The sequence below is a fragment of the Carassius carassius genome, chromosome 47 (genome assembly GCF_963082965.1).
Source record: "Carassius carassius chromosome 47, fCarCar2.1, whole genome shotgun sequence".
Taxonomy (NCBI): Eukaryota; Metazoa; Chordata; class Actinopteri; order Cypriniformes; family Cyprinidae; genus Carassius; species Carassius carassius.
In genome coordinates this window covers 15,159,807-15,182,719 of record NC_081801.1, presented here as the reverse complement: position 1 = coordinate 15,182,719, position 22,913 = coordinate 15,159,807, and the positions used below count along the sequence as shown (strand labels likewise).

Here is a 22,913-nt window from a genome sequence, read left to right as displayed (position 1 = left end):
AAAAGTAATCAAAAGTAATTAGTTACATTACTTTAATAAAGTAATTGAAAAAGTTACACTACTATTACATTTTAAATAGGGTAACTTGTAATCTGTAACCTATTACATTTCCAAAGTAACCTTACCAACACTGCTTTTAATAATGTTAAAAAGGTTTCATATTTATGAATGGGGTTAAGCTTATATTTTATTAATAAAAAAAAAAAAATAAAACCAACAACTGTTTTCATATATGTGTACATTTATATGTATATATCACTTCCATTGTGCCCTTGAGATAATTTGGCAAATTATCTCATGCAAGGTTTTCGTCTGGTGACTGATGGATAGTGGCAGGCTTGGATGTTTTCTTCTTTTCCATCTAATAAAAGAATGTCTTTTTTGTCCATGAAGTGGTTTGGTTTGGTTTACATTTTCTTGTTTCCAATTCTGTTAAGCTGGTTAACTCACAGGATGATGTTTGCCTAGATCTCTACAATAATCTACAGATTTAGTAGTTTAACAGTTTTTGTAGTTAAGATTAAACCTTTAAAGTCAGTGGTCTGTTTGTTGTGGGAGATTTTATAACTAAAGCAACCAGGTCTCCAATGCCTTGTTCTGCCAGAAACTATCTAAGATGCAAAACACTTAGGTAAGGCTGACAGTTAAGACATTTGTTACATTTCTCTTAAAGAAAGCCCTTGCCTCAGGGATTTTATCCCCCTCAGGGAGACCCTAAAGTCAAACCACTTAAGGGTTTTCATGCAACCCGGGCCATGACTCTTATTTGTAACAATAATATTCAGTCAGTTTTACCTCTTTGTCAGCAAAGTGAACTGGAATATCATGTTTGTCTAAGTTAGCAACACTAGCCAAGAAGGGCGGAATTTAGTGACAGACAGGTCATTGCTGAAACGCAGTTCTCAACTTGTTTTTAATGCACAACCTATATATAAAATGCTTATAACCTGCACAAAAGAAATGAGTACTAATCATCACACACAACTAAATAAGTCGATGTTTTCTGTAAAAGACTTTATTATATTGTCTATTTTTACATATTATTGTCCCACAGGTCTTTCTCAGGTGAGAAAAATCTCTGTGGCTACCTCTTTGGCTCAGATGGTGGCTGTATGTTTCTTCATCACTCTTTGTGGTCTCTCAGTCTCCAGATGTGAAAGAGACAGAGGTGGGGGCCCCGGTAGTAATATGTTATGGGGGAAGGGGGTCTTATCATGTTTCAGTTGGAGTGGAATAATGAAAAGAGAACTTTGTTTTTAATTAAAATTGGGACCTTTGGGCATGATTAAGGGGCTAGTGATTCATCACCTCTCTGGTCCACTGAAGAGGCTGTGCTGGTCGTCCCAAAGCCTGTGAACAGCAATGATTTGCCCATGAGCCCTCCAGAGATAGGCCCTTGTTTAGACCGTGGCTCGGCGGACCCCTTTGATGCCGTTTTACATAGAGATATGAACCGGTATGATATTTTTAGAGTGGATTTCCGCAATTGAAAGGTCAGCAGTGTAATATGAGTGTGTGTCGGATGCATTCACAGGCAGGATCGGTTTGTGGGAGTGGTAATATATCATGGGGAGTTTAGTGGCAAAGCAAAACAGCTGACTCGATTTTAACATCAAATTTTATGTTCCAAGAGTAATGTCTGCATTTAAAACGATAAGCTTGACCTACCTAATGCTGATTTTCCATAATATATCTTAGCAATAATTTAAGAAATGTTCTAGGTTCAGTACGAGCTCAGTCGACAGCATAATCTTGATTGCTAGAAATTAATTTTCACTTGTCCCTCTAAAAAGAAAAAAGAACAAAAATCAAGGTTACAGTGAAGTGATTTGAAGTGGAAGTGAACAGAGCCAATTCCTTAACATTACAATACTCACTGTTTCAATAGAATTGCCACAATACATGAATGTTTTAACTTTTTTTTTTCTACTAAGCTTTTATATTTGAAATTATGTGCAATTTTACAACTTTGCTGCCACGGAAAGCCAAAAAATACCTTCTTCTATTTAAATATTATTATTATTTTATCTATAGTCGATCTGCTAATATCTGTCATTCGCACTCACTGAGTGCTCTCTTCTCGCTTTCATTACTAGACACACCCCTTACTGATGATTGGCTGCAATCTATAGTCACTATTATGCCATAAATGCTTTAAACTGACCATAAATTGTATTGAACCCTGAATATTAATTTAAGGCCAACCAAAATGCATTTGCACGCGCACACTCAAAGCAGAAAGATTTCACTAATGACCCAGGCCCCAAACTAAGCTCATTCGTAATCCTGAATGTATAATGGCTTTGCGATGAGTTTAAATTAGCATATCATGTCCTTGATGTGGCCTTGGCATTCAGCAGAACAGGAAAAAGAGGAATAGAAGGAATCATGATTTTCATAAGTGCTTATTCGCAGGCAGCTGCATTTCTCTTTCATCCTAAGCTTATGTTGTCTCACTTTCTCCCTCTCTCTCTCTCTTCTGTCCTTCTCCTATTCGTGCATTTGTCAACAACAAGCAAAAAACGACGGCACAAACATCCACGCTTATTTACCATAATCTGATTGTTAACTGGCGGGTATTTGAAGTATGCAGCTGCCCCCCTCAGAAGACAAGATCGTATCACAGTAGTAAATATCACAAAGACAGAATCCCTTTACCACTCCACAGTTACTCACCTTAGATTGAGGGCTCCTTTATTGTAAAGTTGTGTGCTGCATACTTAATGCAAACTAACAAACAAATATAAGATCCATCCTCCTCCACCACAGAGGTTCAGGACCCGCAGCTGTTGTTGCTGTGGCGAGTAAACCCATTTGCATTTTTTAAGGTGAGTTAATGAAAGTAAATCTCTGTGCCTCATTCCTCCCCGAATCTCATCCGTGTAGAAATCCAAGCCAAAGTTGCTGGCAAGGTCAGGGCTCAGAGCTAGTCCAAGATCTAATCTACAAAGCATACCCATTTTCGTTTCTCCATCCAAGGGATCCGGAGGAAAAAGATTCCTCTTTTTTTCTCCTCCATTCTATTGTTATATTAGTAACCATCTGATTGCTGATGAAGCTTCTTTTTTTTTTTGTTCGCTAGAGCACCAGATGGTGGTAGTGACACTGTTATTGGTTGACATTGTTTTGGGCACCTTGTGGTTTTTCTCCGAGAGATGACTTCCTGAAGAGGACATTAATAAATGCAGCTATAACCAACCGTTCTGATCTTTGAAAAGGTCACCTGATTATCTGCGTGCTTGGTGACAATCAGAGTGTCAGATCTGCTAAGAGCTCATTTATTCATTGAGATAAGTGCATGGAACCCCAGGAAATGTCCAGGTTATATTTGACACTGAAATCAACAAAACAACAACAACTTGTATATCGCAAGAAGAAAAAGCAGCTTATTTTTTGTTTTGTTTTTGCATATGGCTTTATTTCATGACATTTAAGTGATTTTTTTTCCCTCTCAAATAAATAAATAAATAAATACATAAATGTAACCCTCTGAGATGGCTGTTAAGATCTGTCTGGACCGGAGGGTTAAAATCATCACAGGGGAAGAGCTGTTTTCATAATGTTGTAAAAAAAAAAATAATAATAATTTCAGCATTTTACTGAATAAGTGGATACCTGCCGCGAGACTGTGAGGCAGTCATGATTCACTTCAGACGGGTTCATTGTGTTCGTTATGTTGGCTATTGATTACTGTTAGTGTGGGCAGAGAGCACACTCAACACATGCCTGCCTCAATCAGAAACAATATAGATAAATGCCTATTCCCTCTTTCATTTCACATTACTGAAAGCCTCATAGCTTTTCTGTTTATATTTTGTGGGTTTTATATTGTTTTGGTCCCGATTATTATTATTTTCTTTGTGGCACCAATTATTTTTTATTTTTTATAATCTGTTCATTGATATGAGTAATAGAAAGATGAGAAGACAGGAAGGTTTAGATGATTTAAACCCATTGCTTACATGAGCACCACAGCTCAATCTTTTGGTGCACATGTAGGGCTGTCACGATAACAAATTTTGCTGGACGATAAATTGTCCAAGAAATTATCGCAATAAATGATAATATTGTCGTTCTAAGACCAGTTTCAACTAATATAATGATAATGGAATAATAACGCAGGTACACCTTTTCAAATACCAATAAACTTTTATTTCATTTTATGGCAAATTCAGAGCAAGAAATACCAACATGTTGACTTTCAGAGCAAGAAATACCAACATGTTGACTTTGTGAGGCTTAAACTAATTAATTTTGTATGTTATATTATGTTTATATGCCAATCATGGCTGGACTGGCCATTGGGCATACCAGGCATTTGCCCGGTGGGCCGACGTGCTTTTTGGGCCGATATATATCTTACTCATACTTTTTTTTTTTTTTTTTTTTTTTTAACGGCCCATAAAATTTGTACATCGGCGGCCCGTTCGTTTTGTTTTGTTTTGCTTAATTGGCGGCGCTGGGTTTGTGCCAGTGTAATGCATTGGTCAAAGTCAGTGTTAGTTTTTTTTTTTCTGACAGACCAGCCCATGAAACACGTAGATCAGCATAGTTGACGATTACCACAATTCACTAGAATTTAATAAGAGGCGTTTGTAAACCATGTTTTCCGCCAAAATAAAAGCTTGATGCAGTTTGCGTCAAAATAAAAGATCATGTGCTTATCTCTTTCAAGTATTGAAATTGGTACAACTAATTAAGAAAGTTTCCTTTATTTTTTTGTGCATTTGTTTTACAAAATATGGCTATTACTGTCATTGGATTAATATTATAACTATTATTATGTATAGGTGTAATGTAATTAGACACTGTAACTAAAAGAGGTTTGAATTTTTCTTTGTTTAATTTGCACACTGAATATGGGTTGGAGCTTTTAATTTTGAACTCTCAAAGTGCACCAGATTAATGAATTTAACATTAAAATGCACAAAATTTTCTCACGGGGGGCATGCCCCCGAACCCCCCTAGAAGGACCGAGGACACACCACCATAGTTTTAACAAAAATCCTGTAAGAAATACTGGTATTGCTATGCCAGAGCCACTTATAGCTTGTTTTAGGATTCACCGCTGTGGAGTATAGTTCAACTGTATTAATAAATATAACATTTTGACTTATTTCATCTGTTAACTATCACTCGTTCCTATACTCACTCATTACATGGCATTAGTGGTTTTAATGAATAGGGGTTGGTATGCATATAATTAAGGGCGTGCAAAAATGGGTGGTGTTTATGATCATATAGTGGGCCGGTCTGGGCAAAAATGCCCGAGCCGATTTTTTGTCCCAGTCCAGCCCTGATGCCAGTTAGGGATGCTCATATTGACCGTTTAACCATTAATCCAAAGTAAAAATTTTGACCGATGAAGGGGCCATTCACATATCACAACTTTTTTTTTTTTTGTGCTCCAGTTCGTTATTTCAAATGCGGTTTGCGCTCATAATGGAAGCGACGCGCTCGTTTTTTCCAGGCACTTCCGCACCACGTCGAGTTAAAAACATCTCAGCTTTTCAGAATGACGCAAGCGCACCAGGCCATGTGACAAGAACCAACTCAATCAGCTTCCTTCGGGGTGAAATTCCCGGTTGTTTTTGAAAAATGGGGTGCACCCAAATACTGCAGAGTTTATTACTTTTCTTCGAAAATAAAGCTTGTATTAGGGTTACAGCAAGGGTTTTTCGGTGGAGGAAATCCATTACTTAAATTTCCTTGTTGTAACAGAGATTGCAGCTGATGGATGCTTTGCAACGACAGATGACAGGAGCGCAACTGCCTGAGCGCTTTGGAAAGAAGGAGAAAACGACGCGTGCACGCGCGTTGTGTGTGAACTCACTGGGCGTGTTGACACACGCACCTACACGCCTACAGACATATTTAGCTGAGCAAGCCATATGAAGCGAGCAAAAAGTAGGCCCATTTCGAGAGAAAGGGCAATGAAGTTACTTGCAAAATTTGTTACGCTGTATTAAAATAAAGCAGTAGCGCAAGTACAATGAAATATCACTTGCGACGCAAACATCCACAAGCAAATGAAAAGCGCTTCCCAAAGCTGGTCACTCTAGCGAGATGTTATCTCTTTATTCCTGAGACATCTGTGTTTACCACAAAGTCATGGTTCCAGCATTATACCATTTCTCTGTGCTTTTCGTTCTCCTTGTCACTCCAAGTAGTGCACTGCAGTCGTGATCATGAATTTTTGGCTAATGGTTTATACAAATACATTTAAGGGTGAGTTGCACTAGTAAACTTTAACCTAGATTAAATCAAAGTTTAGTTGTCTAATTATCTTTGTATTATTTAAAAAAAAAATGAGTAGTATTAGTAGTAGCCTAATTAGAATTGTATTAATTATAAAGATGAATGGAGTATTGTAAATACATTGCACTTGGTGTAATAATAGCCTCATACATATATAAAACAGCCTATATATAAGTTTTACTATAGTAATATAATTGGATATTACTATATATTACTGATATTCCTTCCACTTCAGCAACTGAAGACTGAAAAACATGAAGATCATCAACAAAAACTACTACCAGGTAGATACAGAAACTCAAAAGCGCCTTTCCACATAAAGCAACATCTTTGAGTTTCTGTATGTATCTGGTAGTAGTTTTTGTTGATGTTCTTCATGTTTTTCAGTCTTCAATTGCTGAAGTGGAAGAAATCCCTCTTCTGTATCACTGTTGCTAACTTTAATAACCTGTAATGGCAAAAAATATTTTATAATGAATAAGACTCCTAGAGTGCTTTGCTTTCGCAGTTCCACAACGGACTTGAACCATTGTTGAACACTTTTACTGCAAACATTCTGGAGCTGCCCTGTATTTAAGCCTGTTGAATGAAATACACATTTGGAATTTAAAGTGCACAAGGATTGTAATTTAGATCAAATCATCGTTATCAGATGATTATGTACTAATCGCAAACAAACTGTACTGCAAACAAGCTACAACAGTTACTCTGAACCTTTACCAAAACCTCAGCAAGTCAACATAAAGAACCGGCACACATGCGCACATGTTGGTTTGTCGTGGTCTCTGCAAATGACACAAGCCTGTGCCAATGCTGTGGGGTCTGGAATCTCCCCGTTTCATCTCTCCAGCACATCTGAGTCAGTCTACTGATGTTTGCTCCTGCGGTGGGGATGACATTTGTTTGAGAACTGCTGCCACCTTATCAGGCAGACAAGAAGTGACTAACATGTTGGACTGCATAATACTGAAGCTGTCAATATATTTGGATTACGGACATGTGCTCGGTTTCAAAATCTATCTATCTATCTATCTATCTATCTATCTATCTATCTATCTATCTATCTATCTATCTATCTATCTATCTGTCTATCTGTCTGTCTGTCTGTCTGTCTGTCAAGAAATTATTTGATTTAGCGTGGATGCAATACATTTTTAATATAAAATTTATTTTTAAAAAAGTGTTAAGTTGTAGTAATAATTTTATAAAATTAAGGCTTTTACTGTATTTTTTTTATCAATTAAATGCATCCTTTGTGAACATGAGTCTCAAATTGGGTATTTTAGGTAGCAGTGTAAGTTACTAACCTTCTGAAACAGCCTTGTTTTTCTCTATTTTGTATTATACAGGCCAGGAAACTCATCATTCAGTTTTCAGGTTCCAGCTGTTTAAATGTTTATTTTGGTGCCTTATATTTATCTCATATAACAATTATGAAGTATTGATGTGTTCATTGATTGTCTAGGTAGCTCATAGTCTTCCAGTATGATGCAGTAATACACAGCTGTTCGGAGCAGGTATAGCAGTGATTGCTTTAGAAGATTCTGTTGTCTCGTGGTTCGCCACGTTTAGTCTGCCATAATCAGAAATTCCATTTACCTGCCGACAATTCTGGAACATACCCCTCCCCCTCACCCCAGCAGAGAGCCTCTGCCAGTCACAAAATCTCTAGCTTTCCACAGTGATGACAGCTTCAGAGGACAAAACCACAGCTCATGCCCCCTCTTTCACACACACACACACACACACACACACACACACACACACACACACACACACACACACACAGACACAGACACAGACACACACACACACACACACACACACACACACACACTAATATAGGAAAGCCTCACCATGAGTATTGATTTTCAGTCTTTGGTCATCACTGCTGTGCTAGAAATGGCGCCAGGTTGTTGTCGACATAAGTATGTTAAGATTACATGTTTCTGGATGTACTGTATGGGGAAGTTATTAGTTATCTGCATGATGATCAAACTCATTATGCAGTTCTACTCATAAGTATTTAAATAACTTGTACTGTAGATATTAGTTTTTTTCTTCACTTATAAAAAATAATAGGAATCATTTTTATTCATTTTTAGTTTTAGGAGTTGATTTGTAATTTTTTACTACTGGCGAAAATTTTTAAATCATACACCGTCTTACCCAATCTAAATATTTTGAGAGAAAGAAACCTACCTAATACCCACATTTAAATTAATAAATAAATAGGTATGACAACTTCTGAGCACAAATGTATATATTTCATTTTTCCACTGTTTTAAACTGATAAACAGCAAGTGGTAGCAGTCCACTAGAATAAAAAAAATAATTGCACAGGTTGTTCTATTTCGACAGATAATGATCTTCCCTTGAAGCTGTGATTGTGAGAATCTTTTCTCCTCCCTGTGAAATATGCTCATGCGACGATAATGATGGTTTGTTGATTGAAGCTCCCTAAGAGAAAGCTGCATGATCTTGCTGGAATATTACATAAATGTAATAGCACTCTTACCTGCATTTTAAACACAACAGCTTTATAGATATAAAGAATCAAAGGTTGCCAGAACAGTTTGAATTATTTTGCAACTAGATTGCATCACTGCAAAATTGGCCTTTTGTTTAACTTTTTTTTCTTACTATTATTTATGAGAGGCCAGTGGCCTGTGACAGGGATTATCTTTTTTCACAGCAAGAGTCCAGATCAAGGGATAACCTATTTGCAAGTATATGCTGCATTACAGCAGGAGATGAATTGCTTTGGAGATAAGGGGCTTTACCAGGGTGCTAAGCAAGGCTGCACGTGGAACAAATATTGTGAATGTCTATTGACCGTGCAGGACAAAATGTTAGAGAGAGAGATTCAAATTTACAATTGGGACTTTTATTTATAGTGTTCAGCATACTTGGTCCTCTAAATATTTCTGATGGAAAACACTTTCCTTTTGTGGCAAAGGTTTTTATTTATTTTTTTTATTTTTATTATTATTTTTCACCCACAGACCATGGAAGATGAAGATGAGTTTATTTCTGAACAGATTTGGAGAAATTAAGCAGTACATCCCTTGCCCAGCAATTGATCCTCCACAGTGAATAGGTACCATCAGAACGAGAGTCCAAACAGCTGATAAAAAAATAACAACAAAAAAAAACATCACAATGATCCACAGGTAATCCACACAACTAAGACATTAATTAATGTCTTGTGAAGTGAAATGGCAACAAAATATTTTTAACTTCAAACCGTTGGTTCCAGTAAAACCAAAGTTGTCTCAGTGAAAAAGCTATCTTCAATGAATCAGGAGAGAAATATACACAGATCAAGCACTGTTTACAAGCGAAAACAGTCCATGACTTTTCAGATGTGCATATGTTGGTGGACTTTGACGTCAGAGGGCAACAGAGGAATGACCTTTTCATTATGGGTTATGGACTCATATTTTTGCCAGAAGTGGTAGTTGAAAGTTAAAAGACCTTAAAGCGATAGTGCACCCAAAAATGAAAATTCTAAAAGAAGATATTTTTTTGAAGATAGCTGGTAATAAAACAGTTGAAGGTTCCCATTGACTTTCCCGTAGTAGGAAAAGTAATACTACAGTATTGAAGTCAATGGGAACCACCAACTGTTTGATTACCAGCAATCTTCAAAATATCTTCTTTTATGTTCAACATAAGAAAGTAACTTATATAGGTTTGGAATGACATGAGGGTGCATAAATGATGACAGAATTTTCATTTTTGGGTGAACTATCCCTTTAATGATGGATTTGATAAACATATAGCTTTCTATTTCACTAGATTGATGGACTGGAGTTGTGTGGATTCCTTGTGGATCTTCTGTCAGCTGTTTGGACTCATTCTGATCAGAATGTTTCTTGGAATACTTGTGCTGTAAACGTGCTAAGAAATGGCTTTATAGTTTTTTTTTTATTCTACTCAAATCTCATTTGAATCATAGTTATACAACATGTTTGTTTCAAATTCAGTTCAAGTACAGATACTGAATTAAAGGCATTCCCAATAAATTTCGGAATAATGCCGAAGGCAGCTGTGATTAAAAAAATTCATTATGTGTATTTCACAGAGTAAGAGTTTTTAACATTTGTTGTAAGCCCTTTGATCAGATTGCTGACAACCATCCTCAGTATGGTGACATACTGTTTGTATGAAAACGCCCCTCTTTTTCTTCTAAGGACAGATTTTATCTGTGAAATCCAGCAGAGCAAAGTGGCCTGTGGGTGCTTTTAATATTTTAAAGATGAGGTCTAATGACACCATAGGGCTGGGGAGGAGAAAAATTTTTTCAGTAAAGACCAGGGAGACTCTGCTTTGAGACTGTTGTCATCTCCCTTTTGGGAAACTTCTGTTAATTTATTTCTGGTCTGTTTCTCTCACAAATCAATTAAGTCCATATGCATTCCAGATCGAACTCATGCATTTACATGCCCTTGATATGAATCTAGACTGTGTGCACTGCAAGTCGTGCCGGTAGACAATATATTGAATATCAACGATAGTCAGAGATATCGCCCGTCTCTGCTGCCTTTGACAATTTCAAGACGATTATTATTATTATTATTATTATTATCATCATCATCATCAGGCTAGTATTAATATGAAATTAATATTAGGGCTTATTTGTTGCATCATATTTCTTTATATGTGTTTTTTACAGTGTTATAACAAATCACATATGATTCCGTTGAGTTTAGGAATCCAATGGCCAATCAGAGGCGTTCAGGCTGCTTTTAGCCTTAAATTAGCATGATAATATTGTGTATCGGTGATCTCACAGACTGACAATAGAATGATATGACTGTGGAGCATATCGCCCAACACTAATGCATGTGTGTACAGGCAGTGCCATTAGGTACCCTGTAGAACATGATTTCATGCTAAACCTCAAATATTACAGTCTGAAACAGAATGGGCATGTTGATTTTGAATACAACTTTCAAAAAAGTTGTATTTTTGTATTAAAAAAACTATGTAAAATCATGTATTTACAAATATATTTATATTGTGTGTGTGTGTGTGTGTGTGTGCGTATATATATATATATATATGTATGTATATATATATATATATATATATATATATATATATATATGTATGTATATGTGTGTGTGTGTGTGTGTATGTATGTATGTATGTATGTATGTGTGTTATTTGTTTGTTCGTTCCAAGATCCCCTTGCTTGCTAAACAAACAAGGACTTATTCAATTAATTAATTCAGTTAATTTTAAATTATATTTATTTGTTTGTTTTTTGGTCATGTGTTTTGTTAAATTTTGAAGAATTGTTTCAAGGTCCTCTTACATGCTAAACATACAAGAAAATGTTTTTTATTATTATTATTATTATTATTATTATTATTATTATTATTATTTGATGTTTCAGTATGTTTTATTTATTTATTTCTTGTTTTTAGTAATCTATTAATTTTTTAATGCATTTATTTGTTTTGGGGTCAGGTTTTGCGTTACTCTCAATGAAAACATTGGTGCTAGTTTTATTGTTGTTGATTTAGTGCTCTTTGAATGCTGGTGTCCCTTGATGCACATTACTGTCATGGCCAGTCTCATTTTCAATCTGCACACAGGGGGGAAATAGCACAGTTAACTACAATAGAATTGCTTTCCCTTGCTCCTCTTTCTCTTGCTCCATTTCTCTCTCTGTCTCTCTCTCTCTCTCTCTCTCGTAGCCATGTTTAATCTGCAAAGCAAATGGCTTCGGCTGCTGCAGGGCCTTGACTTAATCAGCTGTTGATATTTCTCTCTCACTCTCCCCAAGCAGCAGACATACCAACCTGTCAGAATAAGCGACACATAACCACACCACCACACATGACATTAAAAATGAGTTCTGTGTCGTATTTGTCCCGGTTGTCTCTTCAGAAGCAGTGAGGTTGGAGCATGCGTGTATCTTTAATTGGACATGTCTGCTTCAGATACACACTTTGAGCTCAGCCAGGCAGAGGGAGAGGTCGTGATGAGAGCCTCAGATGCTGCATTCTCATAAGAGGACACAGTTTGCTGGAATAATAATGCTAAGATTACATTTGGATTGCCATTACTTCCCACTGTGCAGCATTCAGTCGGCCTTTATAGTGTGGCCTGTCTTCTCTCCCGTCGGTCACATGTTTATTTACTGGAACTTCATCATTATTGTTTTTAATTGCTACAATTTTCTTTATTCTGTTCAATCCCCTGTAATAATTTGGTACAATCCAATCTACAAATACCACCAACTGTCATTCAGGAGCTTTTGGTTTCTGTAGGAAAAAGAGTGGTGTTTGATGGGAATCCGATTTATGTAACAATTCTTCATACATTTAAATAAAGGCTTCAATTTTCTAAACTTTACACTTCTTTGTTTGCTTTTTGAATGCTATAAAATAAAGCTGATTGACTCTGAGTTTAATTAATTATTTTTTTTTTTTGTGAGTGAAACAAAATCAAGCTGTGTAGTCTGATTTCCAAACAAGTCAATTCTTTTTAGTGATTTAAAAACATTATTATTGTAGTTTGACTTAATCAAATAAACAAATAATGAACAAATAAACAAAATAATGTAGTGAACCGCAGATATGATATGTAGTCCACACATCACAACAGGAATCCCTTTTTAAGGGATAAATCCACACTTTGCTGAAGAAGCGTTAGCAAACTCATGAGCAGCAGCCACAATACCATGTACTCCGCCATTGCTGTGTATATATGTTTGTGCTTCCCTTTAAAATCGCCACGTAATGTGCATGTCTACATACCTAACACGTACTATGTACGCGCATGACATCACCATTTTCAAAGATTCCCATATTGGGTGTTTACACAGAAACAACAACAGTGGCATTTTCAAAAACTTGCACTTTGAAACCCGTTTTAAAAAAATATGCGTTTTCAGTCCCCAAAACGCCATTGTCGTTTAAACAAACAGGCAAAACACGTAAAAAGTTTACAGTTTTTGGGTGAAAAATGTTGTAGTGTAAACGGCCCCTAAAGGACCATTGTAATTAGGATTGTCAGAGATGGTGGGAAGGAGAGACTCTCTGCGTCAAGGTGCCAAATTTCAAACAACCTGAGCCATCAGGGCCACCAAACAAGTTCTGGCCAGCAGTAAGGGCTGATTTATACTTCTGCATCAAACCTATGCTGTAGCCGCATAGACGCACATCCTAAACTGGAGCCTATGCTGTAGCCTGACGTGCACCTCACCAAAAATCTAACAGCGCATCAATTCTACACAGACCGCAGCACTGTGATTGGTCTGCTAGAACCCCTCCCTCCATGTGTACTTGAGTGTTGTGTGTTTATGCGCACTTTAATATATTTTAATGTTACACCTTCTTATATAAAATAAAACGAAGCAAAGAACAAGTGTCTTTTCATTTATTTTACTAGCCTACATAGCATTATACATCAGTCTCCTTTTTGTAGTTTTAAAAAATTATTTAATGATTTAACATTTATTTGCCGCCATCACTGCTATAATGCTTCTCCAACAAACCTCTTATTCTTTGGCTTTTGCTGTAGTCTGCGGGTTACACAAGCAACAAGGCTGTAGACACTGCATTCTAGCAGTCTGGATGCATACTGCGTGTAGACGCGGACAACGACGCAGAAGTATAAATGAAAACTGACGTATAGCCTATGGCGTAGGTCCGACGCAGAACTATAAACCAGCCTTAAGGATAAGAGATGTCCCGAGAGAGACAATCTATATACACATATTGGCTTGAAACCACCAAAAATGGACAGGGATATATACTAGAGGGAACATGTCCTTTAAACGTCTCCTTATTCATCCAGGGAACTGTGCACACAAAGTGGACCCCGCACATGGAATAACAGCCAATGTGATCTCCCCCACTGAAACATAAATGTACTACTAGGTGATACCTGGGTAAACCAATTCACATCAAGTTTGGACTCTATTAGTGACTCTATGAGACTTTGAGAAAGGTTTGGAAAATAAATAAAGTATTTCCAGGGTCCTAAAGACACTTTTATTTAAATGGCATTTTGGGACAAGGCAACAAGCTCCACAGTATGGAAAAGTTGCATGTGATGGGCGGACACCTGGAATACTATGACCCAATCATCAACAGTTGGGAAGGCAGGGATTAGTAATATGCTCCCCCAACAGGAAGGAATAACAGCTTTTCCAAGCAAACACACCCTTGTTCTACAGCACTACCAAGGTTACACTATTGCGTGTAAACTTTTCAGTGCATGGACCTTCAAGCAGCCCCCATCTATTTCTGCTGAGGGCTTTGGCTCCAGCAATCAGCATCTGACCTGCACGACTCAAGTACCTCCTACCTGTAGAGGATCCTGTGTATCTACTGTACCATCACCTGACATACAGTTCTCTAGCAGTGAACCTCCAGCACTTGATGCAGTTCTACAACTGGGGAAAGTAATCCAGTCTACTCCCACTGTGACCGGAAGGAAACCAGTGGAAAACATTTCCAATTGGTGGATTGCTCACCTGACCAAGTGGAATGTCAGCTTACCAAATCTTTTCCCAAAGGTCTTGATATTAGGTTGTTGCTGTATGAGACTGCTATTTGTGTAGAGACTTATTATTATCCAGGGTCAGTGTATACACATAGCTACATTATGCTTATTTACTATTCCATACCAGCATCCAGAGTGACCACAATTGACTAACCAATAAACTGATAACTATCCATTCATTGCTTCATCCAATCTGTTGCTCATTTTCTTAGCAATCATCCAGTTAACACCCATTTGTGTAGTAGTTTGTAGCTTCTGTTTGACTGAATCAATTTTCTCAATTTTCCCCTTTGTAATTTAGTCAGTTTCCTTAGTAGTATTTAGTGAGTGTGATATTTTACTCTTGTATATCTTTTTGTGTTAATAAATTCATTTTATTTGCATTCTTGTATTGCTAATTAGAGGCTCTACAAGCTCACCAGAACCTCACTTACCCTTCAGATTAGTCAGAAGGTAAACTTCCTCCAATTTGTATAATTCTTATTCTTTATTGTCAAGGTGAAAGTCCTTGGCTGGTGCCCTGAGGAATGGAGGGATGTTCCATCTGATAACACAATAATGGCACTTTTCCACTGCATGGTACGACTCGGTTCGGTACAGCTCAGTACGATACGATACGGCATGGCTCAACTCTGCTTGGTTTGTGTTTCCACTGAAGTTTAGTGCCGCTTTAGAGTGGGCAGGATTATTCTCATGTCATTATTGTTGCATCGCCTCTACTGCCGCGACTCGTGAAAAACTTTTTCATTCCTCGTCTCCCCATCAAGCTCTCGCTGGATCCGCTCTTCTGCTAAAAAAAGAGAGGAATGTCTGTACTTCCTCAGCAGACAACGGAAAAAGGTGCGCTCATTCAAAACAGTTGTGTTCGATACTTCGCTGGCTGTGCTGATTTAAATCTAGTGGTTCTGTTGTGTTTGTGTCGCAAGTTCAGTGACACAGAATTACATGTCATGTTTTGGTAATGGTACAGTTCACTTGGAACCTCAACCGAGGAGGTACCAAAGTATCAGGTACCAGGTACTGTACCCACTGGAAAACCCTCCAAAAGTGAACCGTACCGAACTGTACCATGCCGTACCATGCAGTGAAAAAGCACCATAAGTGACGTGGGTATTATTATTTGGTACACTGCAATACCAAAACCCACCACAATAATACAGACTTTAAAAGACTGAAATAAAACTCATAAAAAATTATGTCTAATATAAAAAAAATACAAGTGTATAAGCTTTTATTTTTTATATGTTTTAATATTTATTTACCTCTTTCACCTTAGAATATTATTTTTAAGTCTCCAGTTACCACCAGTATTTCTGATCCAATTCCCAAATCTGTCCCCCAGAATATTTTACTGTTTGAATGTCACCAATTAATATATCAGTGCAAATACATTTTTATACAGTTCCATCCAAGAAACACGATTTCAAACAAAAAAAAAAAAAACATTTTTGTCAAAAGACTGCATATTTAGAAAGATGATCAAAATGATCAGAGTCTGAGCCCATCAACACCTCCAAAGCAACCCCTACAGTATAACAGTGAAACATAGATCACCGGAATAACTCGTCAGTGGCAGGGAAGCTTTGTATCCTAAATGACAGGAAATCTTGTCAATGGTGGGCAAAGGATTAAATGTACTAAAACTACTATGAATAATTATGCAGAATAAAAAAGAAAAATAATAATTGCTACGTTGCTCATGATTCCCATCCCTCATGTTAACCAATAGCCAAAAATATTGGGATATATTCCACAGACATTAAATTGTAATGTTTTGTCTTTCAGATGTAAGAATTATGAATAATATTTTTTTCATTCCGATAATTGAAATTTTTGTGTGCCAGAATTGCTTGAGAATGAATCCATGAATAGATTTCTTTCCCTTCCACCCCTTGTTTGATCATAAGTCCTTCAATCCATGTCTTTCTCTCCAGCTCATAACCTATTTCTTTTCCTTCTCCCAGTCTGTCGCTGTTGATTTCACACCCCCTCACATTTAGTGTTAGTGTTTTCTTATTTAAGACATGGACATTAGTGCATAATGACAGTAAGTCATGATGCCTGAAGAACTGATTGCTCCAGTCTTGTCATATCAAAGCCACAAAGGACTCTTAAGTATATAAATCAGGCTATTCTGCTCTAGCTGAGGGCATCCCGTCAGTGTGCTGTGAAGGTTTAGGGTGAACTCGGTTTATTTCTCTCATCTCTTTTGAAGTTCGAGATCGGAGGCTGGACATGAAGATTTAGACATCTCATCAGCAACACCACATATCTGCACATAACTAAATCTGGCTTTACGGGCTCTGCATTAAGGGGCGACTCCAGTGGTTGTTTTTTGCTCTGTTTTCCTCTGGCTTGGCCTAAAGGAGAGTGTCATTAATGCTCTGTGGAGTGTGTTTATTCGGCGCTTTCAGTGGAACTTTGTCCATTTACTCAAATGCTGATCATGGTGAATGTAAATAACCATTTTTCGAACAAATTAATGCTTAACCTGTTTTTTTTGTCCATTTTTGGACTATTGGGCTCAATGGTAAAGATGGTCAGATGGCCCAAGGCCAATGTCAGAGTTTCAGGCCAGTTGACAAACAATTTTAATGTCACTAAGTTAAAGATGTCTCGCTAACATGTAAAAGGTTTCTTGTTCTCTCTCTGAACTTTAAATGGCATTAGGCAGAAGTCTTTTGAATTTTGAAAGTATGAATTATGACAATCCTCATCGATGGACTGCTGTTTATGAGTGCAATCTTGGAACAATCTTGGTCCAAAATAAAAATAAAAAATTGCTTACCAGGAACGTTACACACAAGCATGAGACAAATGATCCTCATACCACACCTACTGACTACTTAAAGACAACATGGAATCAGAATTGACCCTGTTTAATTTATATCATTAATATTTAATAGAGTCCCTAGTGTTGAGCATGATTATTTACTGCATGTTATTCTATGAAAAAAGTCTGTTTAAAAAAAAAAGATATATAATAATAATCTATTTATGCAATGGCTTTTGTAGGCCATGTGTTAAACTTCTAACACATGTCCTAATTATGATATCTCCTACCTACCACTTTCCTGATAAAACCAAGTAACCGTATGCTATTAAATGTTTCACATTATGAATGTTAAATGTGTGTTGAATACAGTTCTGTTGTCTTTGAGGTACCATACTGTTCTATTCTATTCTATTCCCCACCCTACGAATATACAGTTGTATTCAGCATGTCAAAGTTTGTCAAAAACAGTGGTATCTAAATATAATTCCTTCATGACAAACTAACAACTATCAACTGCTTATAAACCTGTATTTGCTGCTTTAACTTGAATGATCCGCTTCTGTCACGCTCTCAGCTTCCTGCTGCCTATATACAGTTGGGGTTCCCTGTGAACATCTAAATTGACTGACAGGCAGAATGCACCTCAAAGTCTTCTGATTGGTTAATGTGAACGAATCTAAATTTGGTATAGATATTTTATATTGCATAAAAAATTAATAACACGCTGCACCTTTAATGCAAACAAAGCTTTCTGTTTGCGAATATATTTGAGTCACAATTAATTTGTCAGAAGCATTGTTCCTATCTGAGGAATTTGCCTCTACAGCGGTAACATCTGAGGCACTTTCAGACTGCACTTTTGAAAAGTTAAAGCTTCTCTGATATTGTCGAGTCCCATCATGTCACGTTGTTTTATTGTTAGAAACATATACTTTATACTTAGTCATAGCCCCTGTGTTTTGTGGGTCAGGTTCTCTTTGCGTCACACTGTAGTCAGTGAGATATAAAAAAAAAGAGAGAGAGAGAAACAAAACTCTTAAGCACACATGGCTCAGCGGGGCTTTGTTTTTCATCTCTTAAAGAGTTCCTCACTACGTGGTTGGTGTGCTTGTTGTGGAATGCGCTCTGGCTGTTTATTCTCCACTGAACCAAGTGGCACTATGATAAGATTCTGCCGCTGTAATTTTGCAAGGTCACATTTCCTTGGTGAAGATGTCTGGTTGGTTGATTCGTGCCCAATCATTTCTTTCCTAACTGATGGTCTGAGCCTTCTTGCTTGATGAAATATCACAAGTCTTCAAATTAATGTTATGCTCTGCTGATTAAACCTGGAATGGAATATTTCATACAATTTTAAGCAGCTGAGCAGGTTATGTGTGCATATCTGAAGGACGAATATTGCTATACCACTGCTGTAAAACATGATTGTCTGAGATGTGTTGGCAGAGGCTTTTTAAATGCATTTTAATAGATTATTTCACACAATGTATGTGTGCAGTCTCTGGGTTTGTTTTTCATTTAGTTTTTGTGATACGCGATAATGAAATATTCCATGTAATATACATTTTCACAATGTAATAATGCAGTTATAACAGAATGCTTAGTTATTACATTGAATTGCTACATAATTTATACTTTAAAATGTATTTAAATGAAAAATAGTAACTTTAAATTGTAATACTTAGCAATACTACTTTTTATACTGTATTGAGAAACATAGCCTTGGTGAGCATAAGACACTTCTTCCAAAAACATCTCAGGTTACGTGTGTAACCATGGTTCCCTGAAGGGAATGAGACGCTGAGTCAAAGCGCTTTGGGAACACCCTCTGCATGACCACGCTCTGAATCACATGTGTAATTAGTCTAATGAAAGGGCAAGACTTCATGGGCAGTTGAGGTCATCGACCAGGAAGCTTAAAAGCACATGCGTTGGAGCCGGCGTCAGCTTCTAGGAGTGAAGCATGCACTGGCAGGGATGCCTGAAGTATGGCACCGAGACACAGTGTCTCATTCCCTTCGGAGAACCATGGTTCCATATTAACCTGAGACGTCCCCCTTCAGGAACTCAAGCTGTGTCGAAGTGCTTTGGGAACGAGAATACCCACAGCGCCCGACTTTCAAATCCCTGCCCCGTGTGTAGCTAGGGCAAGAGAACAGAAGAGCCTGAGAACCTGACGAATGTTAAGCGTGTGGCCCAACCCCCTGCATCACAGATGTCCTGCATGGACACACCTGCTAGAAAGGCCTTGGAGGCCATCATACTTCTGGTCGAGTGAGTCTTAACCCCCAATGACGAGGGCAGATCAGAGGACTCTTAAGCAATGAATATGGCATCCACTAACCTCCGGCTGAGGGTCTGTTTTGTTGATGAAAGACATCTCTTAGGCGGACCGTAGAACACTAGCAGTTGGTCCGCCCATCTCCACAGGACAGCTCAGTGGATGTATGCATCCAGTGCTCGCACTGGACACAATTAAACTTCTGCTGGTCGGACTCCCGAGAGGGAGCAGCACAGAAGGCCTGGAGTACGACAGTCCGTGATGATTGTAGGATAGTCTCACCTGCAACACAGACTTTGTGTGCAGACACCAGTGCTGACGTTATACTCAGCGGCTTGCAGGGCAGTGCTGGAGCCTTTAAGGACAATGCCATGGCTGGGGGCAGATAACTTGCTATTGTCTGTTCAACCCGGGGCATCGCCCTGCATAGCCATTCTCACTCAACCCAACCACATTCCCATAATAGTCTGAGGCAGGGATGAAGAGATGGGCCAAGAAAGGTCTAGCCTACGACCTCGACACCCCAATGTGGAGATTGGGAAAAATGGCAGGCTCCGGAATGGAGATGATGGCCTCAACCGCATAAAGCATTCATCTAACTTGCTTCAATGCGGCTTGGCCTGCTTCTCAGTGGGCCAATCATTTTTTTTAACTTGGCCACAGCATTCGTAAACACCTCCATTAGCTCCTCATACTGGGGCGAAACCTTATTGATGCCCTCCACATCAACCTCCTTGGAGGAAGATGGGCGAAGTGTCAATTCCTCATCCCAGGAGGAAGAACCCCATGAATAAAGCAGTCGCTCTGCCCCTGTGGAACCAGGACCAGCACCGTGAGGAACGCTGGTGAAGCCTCCCTACTCAAAGAGAGCCTTCAGGGAGCGAAGTGTACACAATGGAAGAAGCTCTCAATGCGGGCAGTCGGCCTCCTTGAGAGCCGACTCGGTGTGCTCCGCTCCCTGGCTCCACCACACATGCTTTTAAGCTTCACGGTTGATGACGTCACCCGCCCATGACGTCTCGTCCTTCCATTGGAATGATTACACATGTGATTCAGAGCGTGGTCATGCAGAGCACTTTGACGCAGCTCTAGTTCCTAAAGGGTAACATAATCTTATCACCCCTAAACTTTTGAATGGTAGTGTATATTGTGTATATAACTAATAATCACTCTGTATATGACATGTTTGAGGGAGAAAATTAACCTGTTATCAAAGTGTTTCGGTTTACAGTGAAATATATTTACTGTTTAGCTTCAACTCAAGCAGATCAGTCTCTGACAGACTATGCTTTCGAATTTGAATTTGAAACAATCATACTCTTTCTAGATGTTTTTGATTTTTAATTCTTGCTGTCATTTATTTTGTCATTTTTATGAAGATGTTTACATGACAGTCATTTAATTAACACCATGGTCTAACAGTAATTTTGTTAACTAGATTAAAACTGCATGAGACTTTGCACAGTATTTTCTGCCTTGCTCAGTCTAGCTGTTTTGAACACGTCTTATGTAAACACTCTGCCTTAAGAGTCACGTCCAATTGTGGTCAGACTCGAAAACTCGAAACTAGGCTAATTATACAGAGCTTGGCTTTACATCACACAGGCAATCCACCAACTACTTGAATTTGAAAACATAGTATTGCACATCCAAAAAAAAAAAAAAAAAACGGTGATTTGGGCTGCACATGACACCAGAAAAAAATTAACAAGCTGTCTGTGAAAGTGATGATTTTTAACGACCTAAAATAACAAAGATGAGATATTTTGACAAGCTTCCTCAGTCGCCTATTTTCTTAATGACTGTATTTTGAAATTCTACCTCGTTCATCAAAGCTTTCACATCTTACAGTGGCGTTCGCAAATCAAACTGTTATTTAACAGTTCGGCTGTGTTTTATTTCAGATTATTCCTGACAGCCCGTTTTCAGCTCGTTTAATTGCACGCTTGCGGTTTAATTTCAGGACGGCAAGCTTTACATACATAAATGACCTTCACGATTAGCTGATGCGCACAGCACTGGAGGAGATTACACTCATTTACACGTGTGACATCACTCACCTCTGTGGTTCATATTTACTGGAAGTGTGAATACGGAAGCATGTGTAGTCCAGTGAGATTTTCTACATATACCTGTACAATGATTAATGCTTGGAGCTGTCTTGTACTGTTAATTTGTGGTTTGTTTATGCTTCATTTGAGCCACTGGCCTTAAACCTCTCATTAGCCAAAATCACATAAAGGCTCAAGTCCTGCCCAAACTTTTCTGGGTTGTTAAACATGCTATGAGTATTTTACATGCATTTCCATTTCATTTATTTCACTGTTCATTCTCAAATGTTTGGTTGGTTCTGTGTCTATCTATAAAATACAGCGAATATAAAGAAGAGTCAGTTCTCATACACTTGGTCCATATCAATCCCAGCTCTAATGACTTTCCCTTGCCTTTTTCTATCTTCCTTCAACAAGGCCAAGTGGAGTCAGTGGCCACGTTCAAGGGTAATGAGTTCTTCAGCTACGACCTGTCCCAAAAGCCCATCCAGAGCAGTACAGATGAAATCACCCTGTCCTTCCGAACGCTACAGCGAAATGGCCTCCTGCTCCACACCGGCAAGTCTGCCGACTATGTCAACCTGTCTCTGAAAAGTGGGGCAGTGTGCCTGGTGATCAACCTGGGCTCCGGTGCCTTTGAGGCTCTGGTGGAGCCATCCGACGGCAAGTTCAACGACAATGCCTGGCATGCAGTCCGTGTGTCCCGCAACCTACGTCAGGTAACGTTCACCTTTGCACATCGTGGCTCCACAGGGTACTTAATTTAATCTTTCTGATATTTTTGATGACTGAATTTTGGTTAACTTGTATAATTGTGACAAGTAGGTGTATAAATGTGTCATTGCAGTATTAACACTTTAAAACAGCTTTTAATGATTTCTGCACTGCCAGCAAAAGTAATTAAACTCTGAGTTTTTGATTGGCTAACAAATGTCGGTCACAGTGTGAATTATTAAATTTTTTTGATGATCACAAAAACAAAAATGATTCTCACTGCAGCTATTTTAAAGATATCTATCAG

General features: G+C 38.1%; 1 protein-coding gene across 11 annotated transcripts in view; it reads left to right on the top strand.

Moving 5' to 3' along the window:
• Window positions 1-22,913, top strand: part of LOC132130988 (neurexin-1-like) — a 429,322-nt gene that overhangs the window by 124,315 nt on the left and 282,094 nt on the right. For all 11 annotated transcript variants that reach the window (XM_059542924.1, XM_059542918.1, XM_059542927.1 and 8 more), the window contains one exon: window positions 22,310-22,611. In XM_059542924.1, coding sequence (XP_059398907.1) covers window positions 22,310-22,611 — 302 coding nt within the window. The remainder of the gene's footprint in view (window positions 1-22,309; window positions 22,612-22,913) is intronic.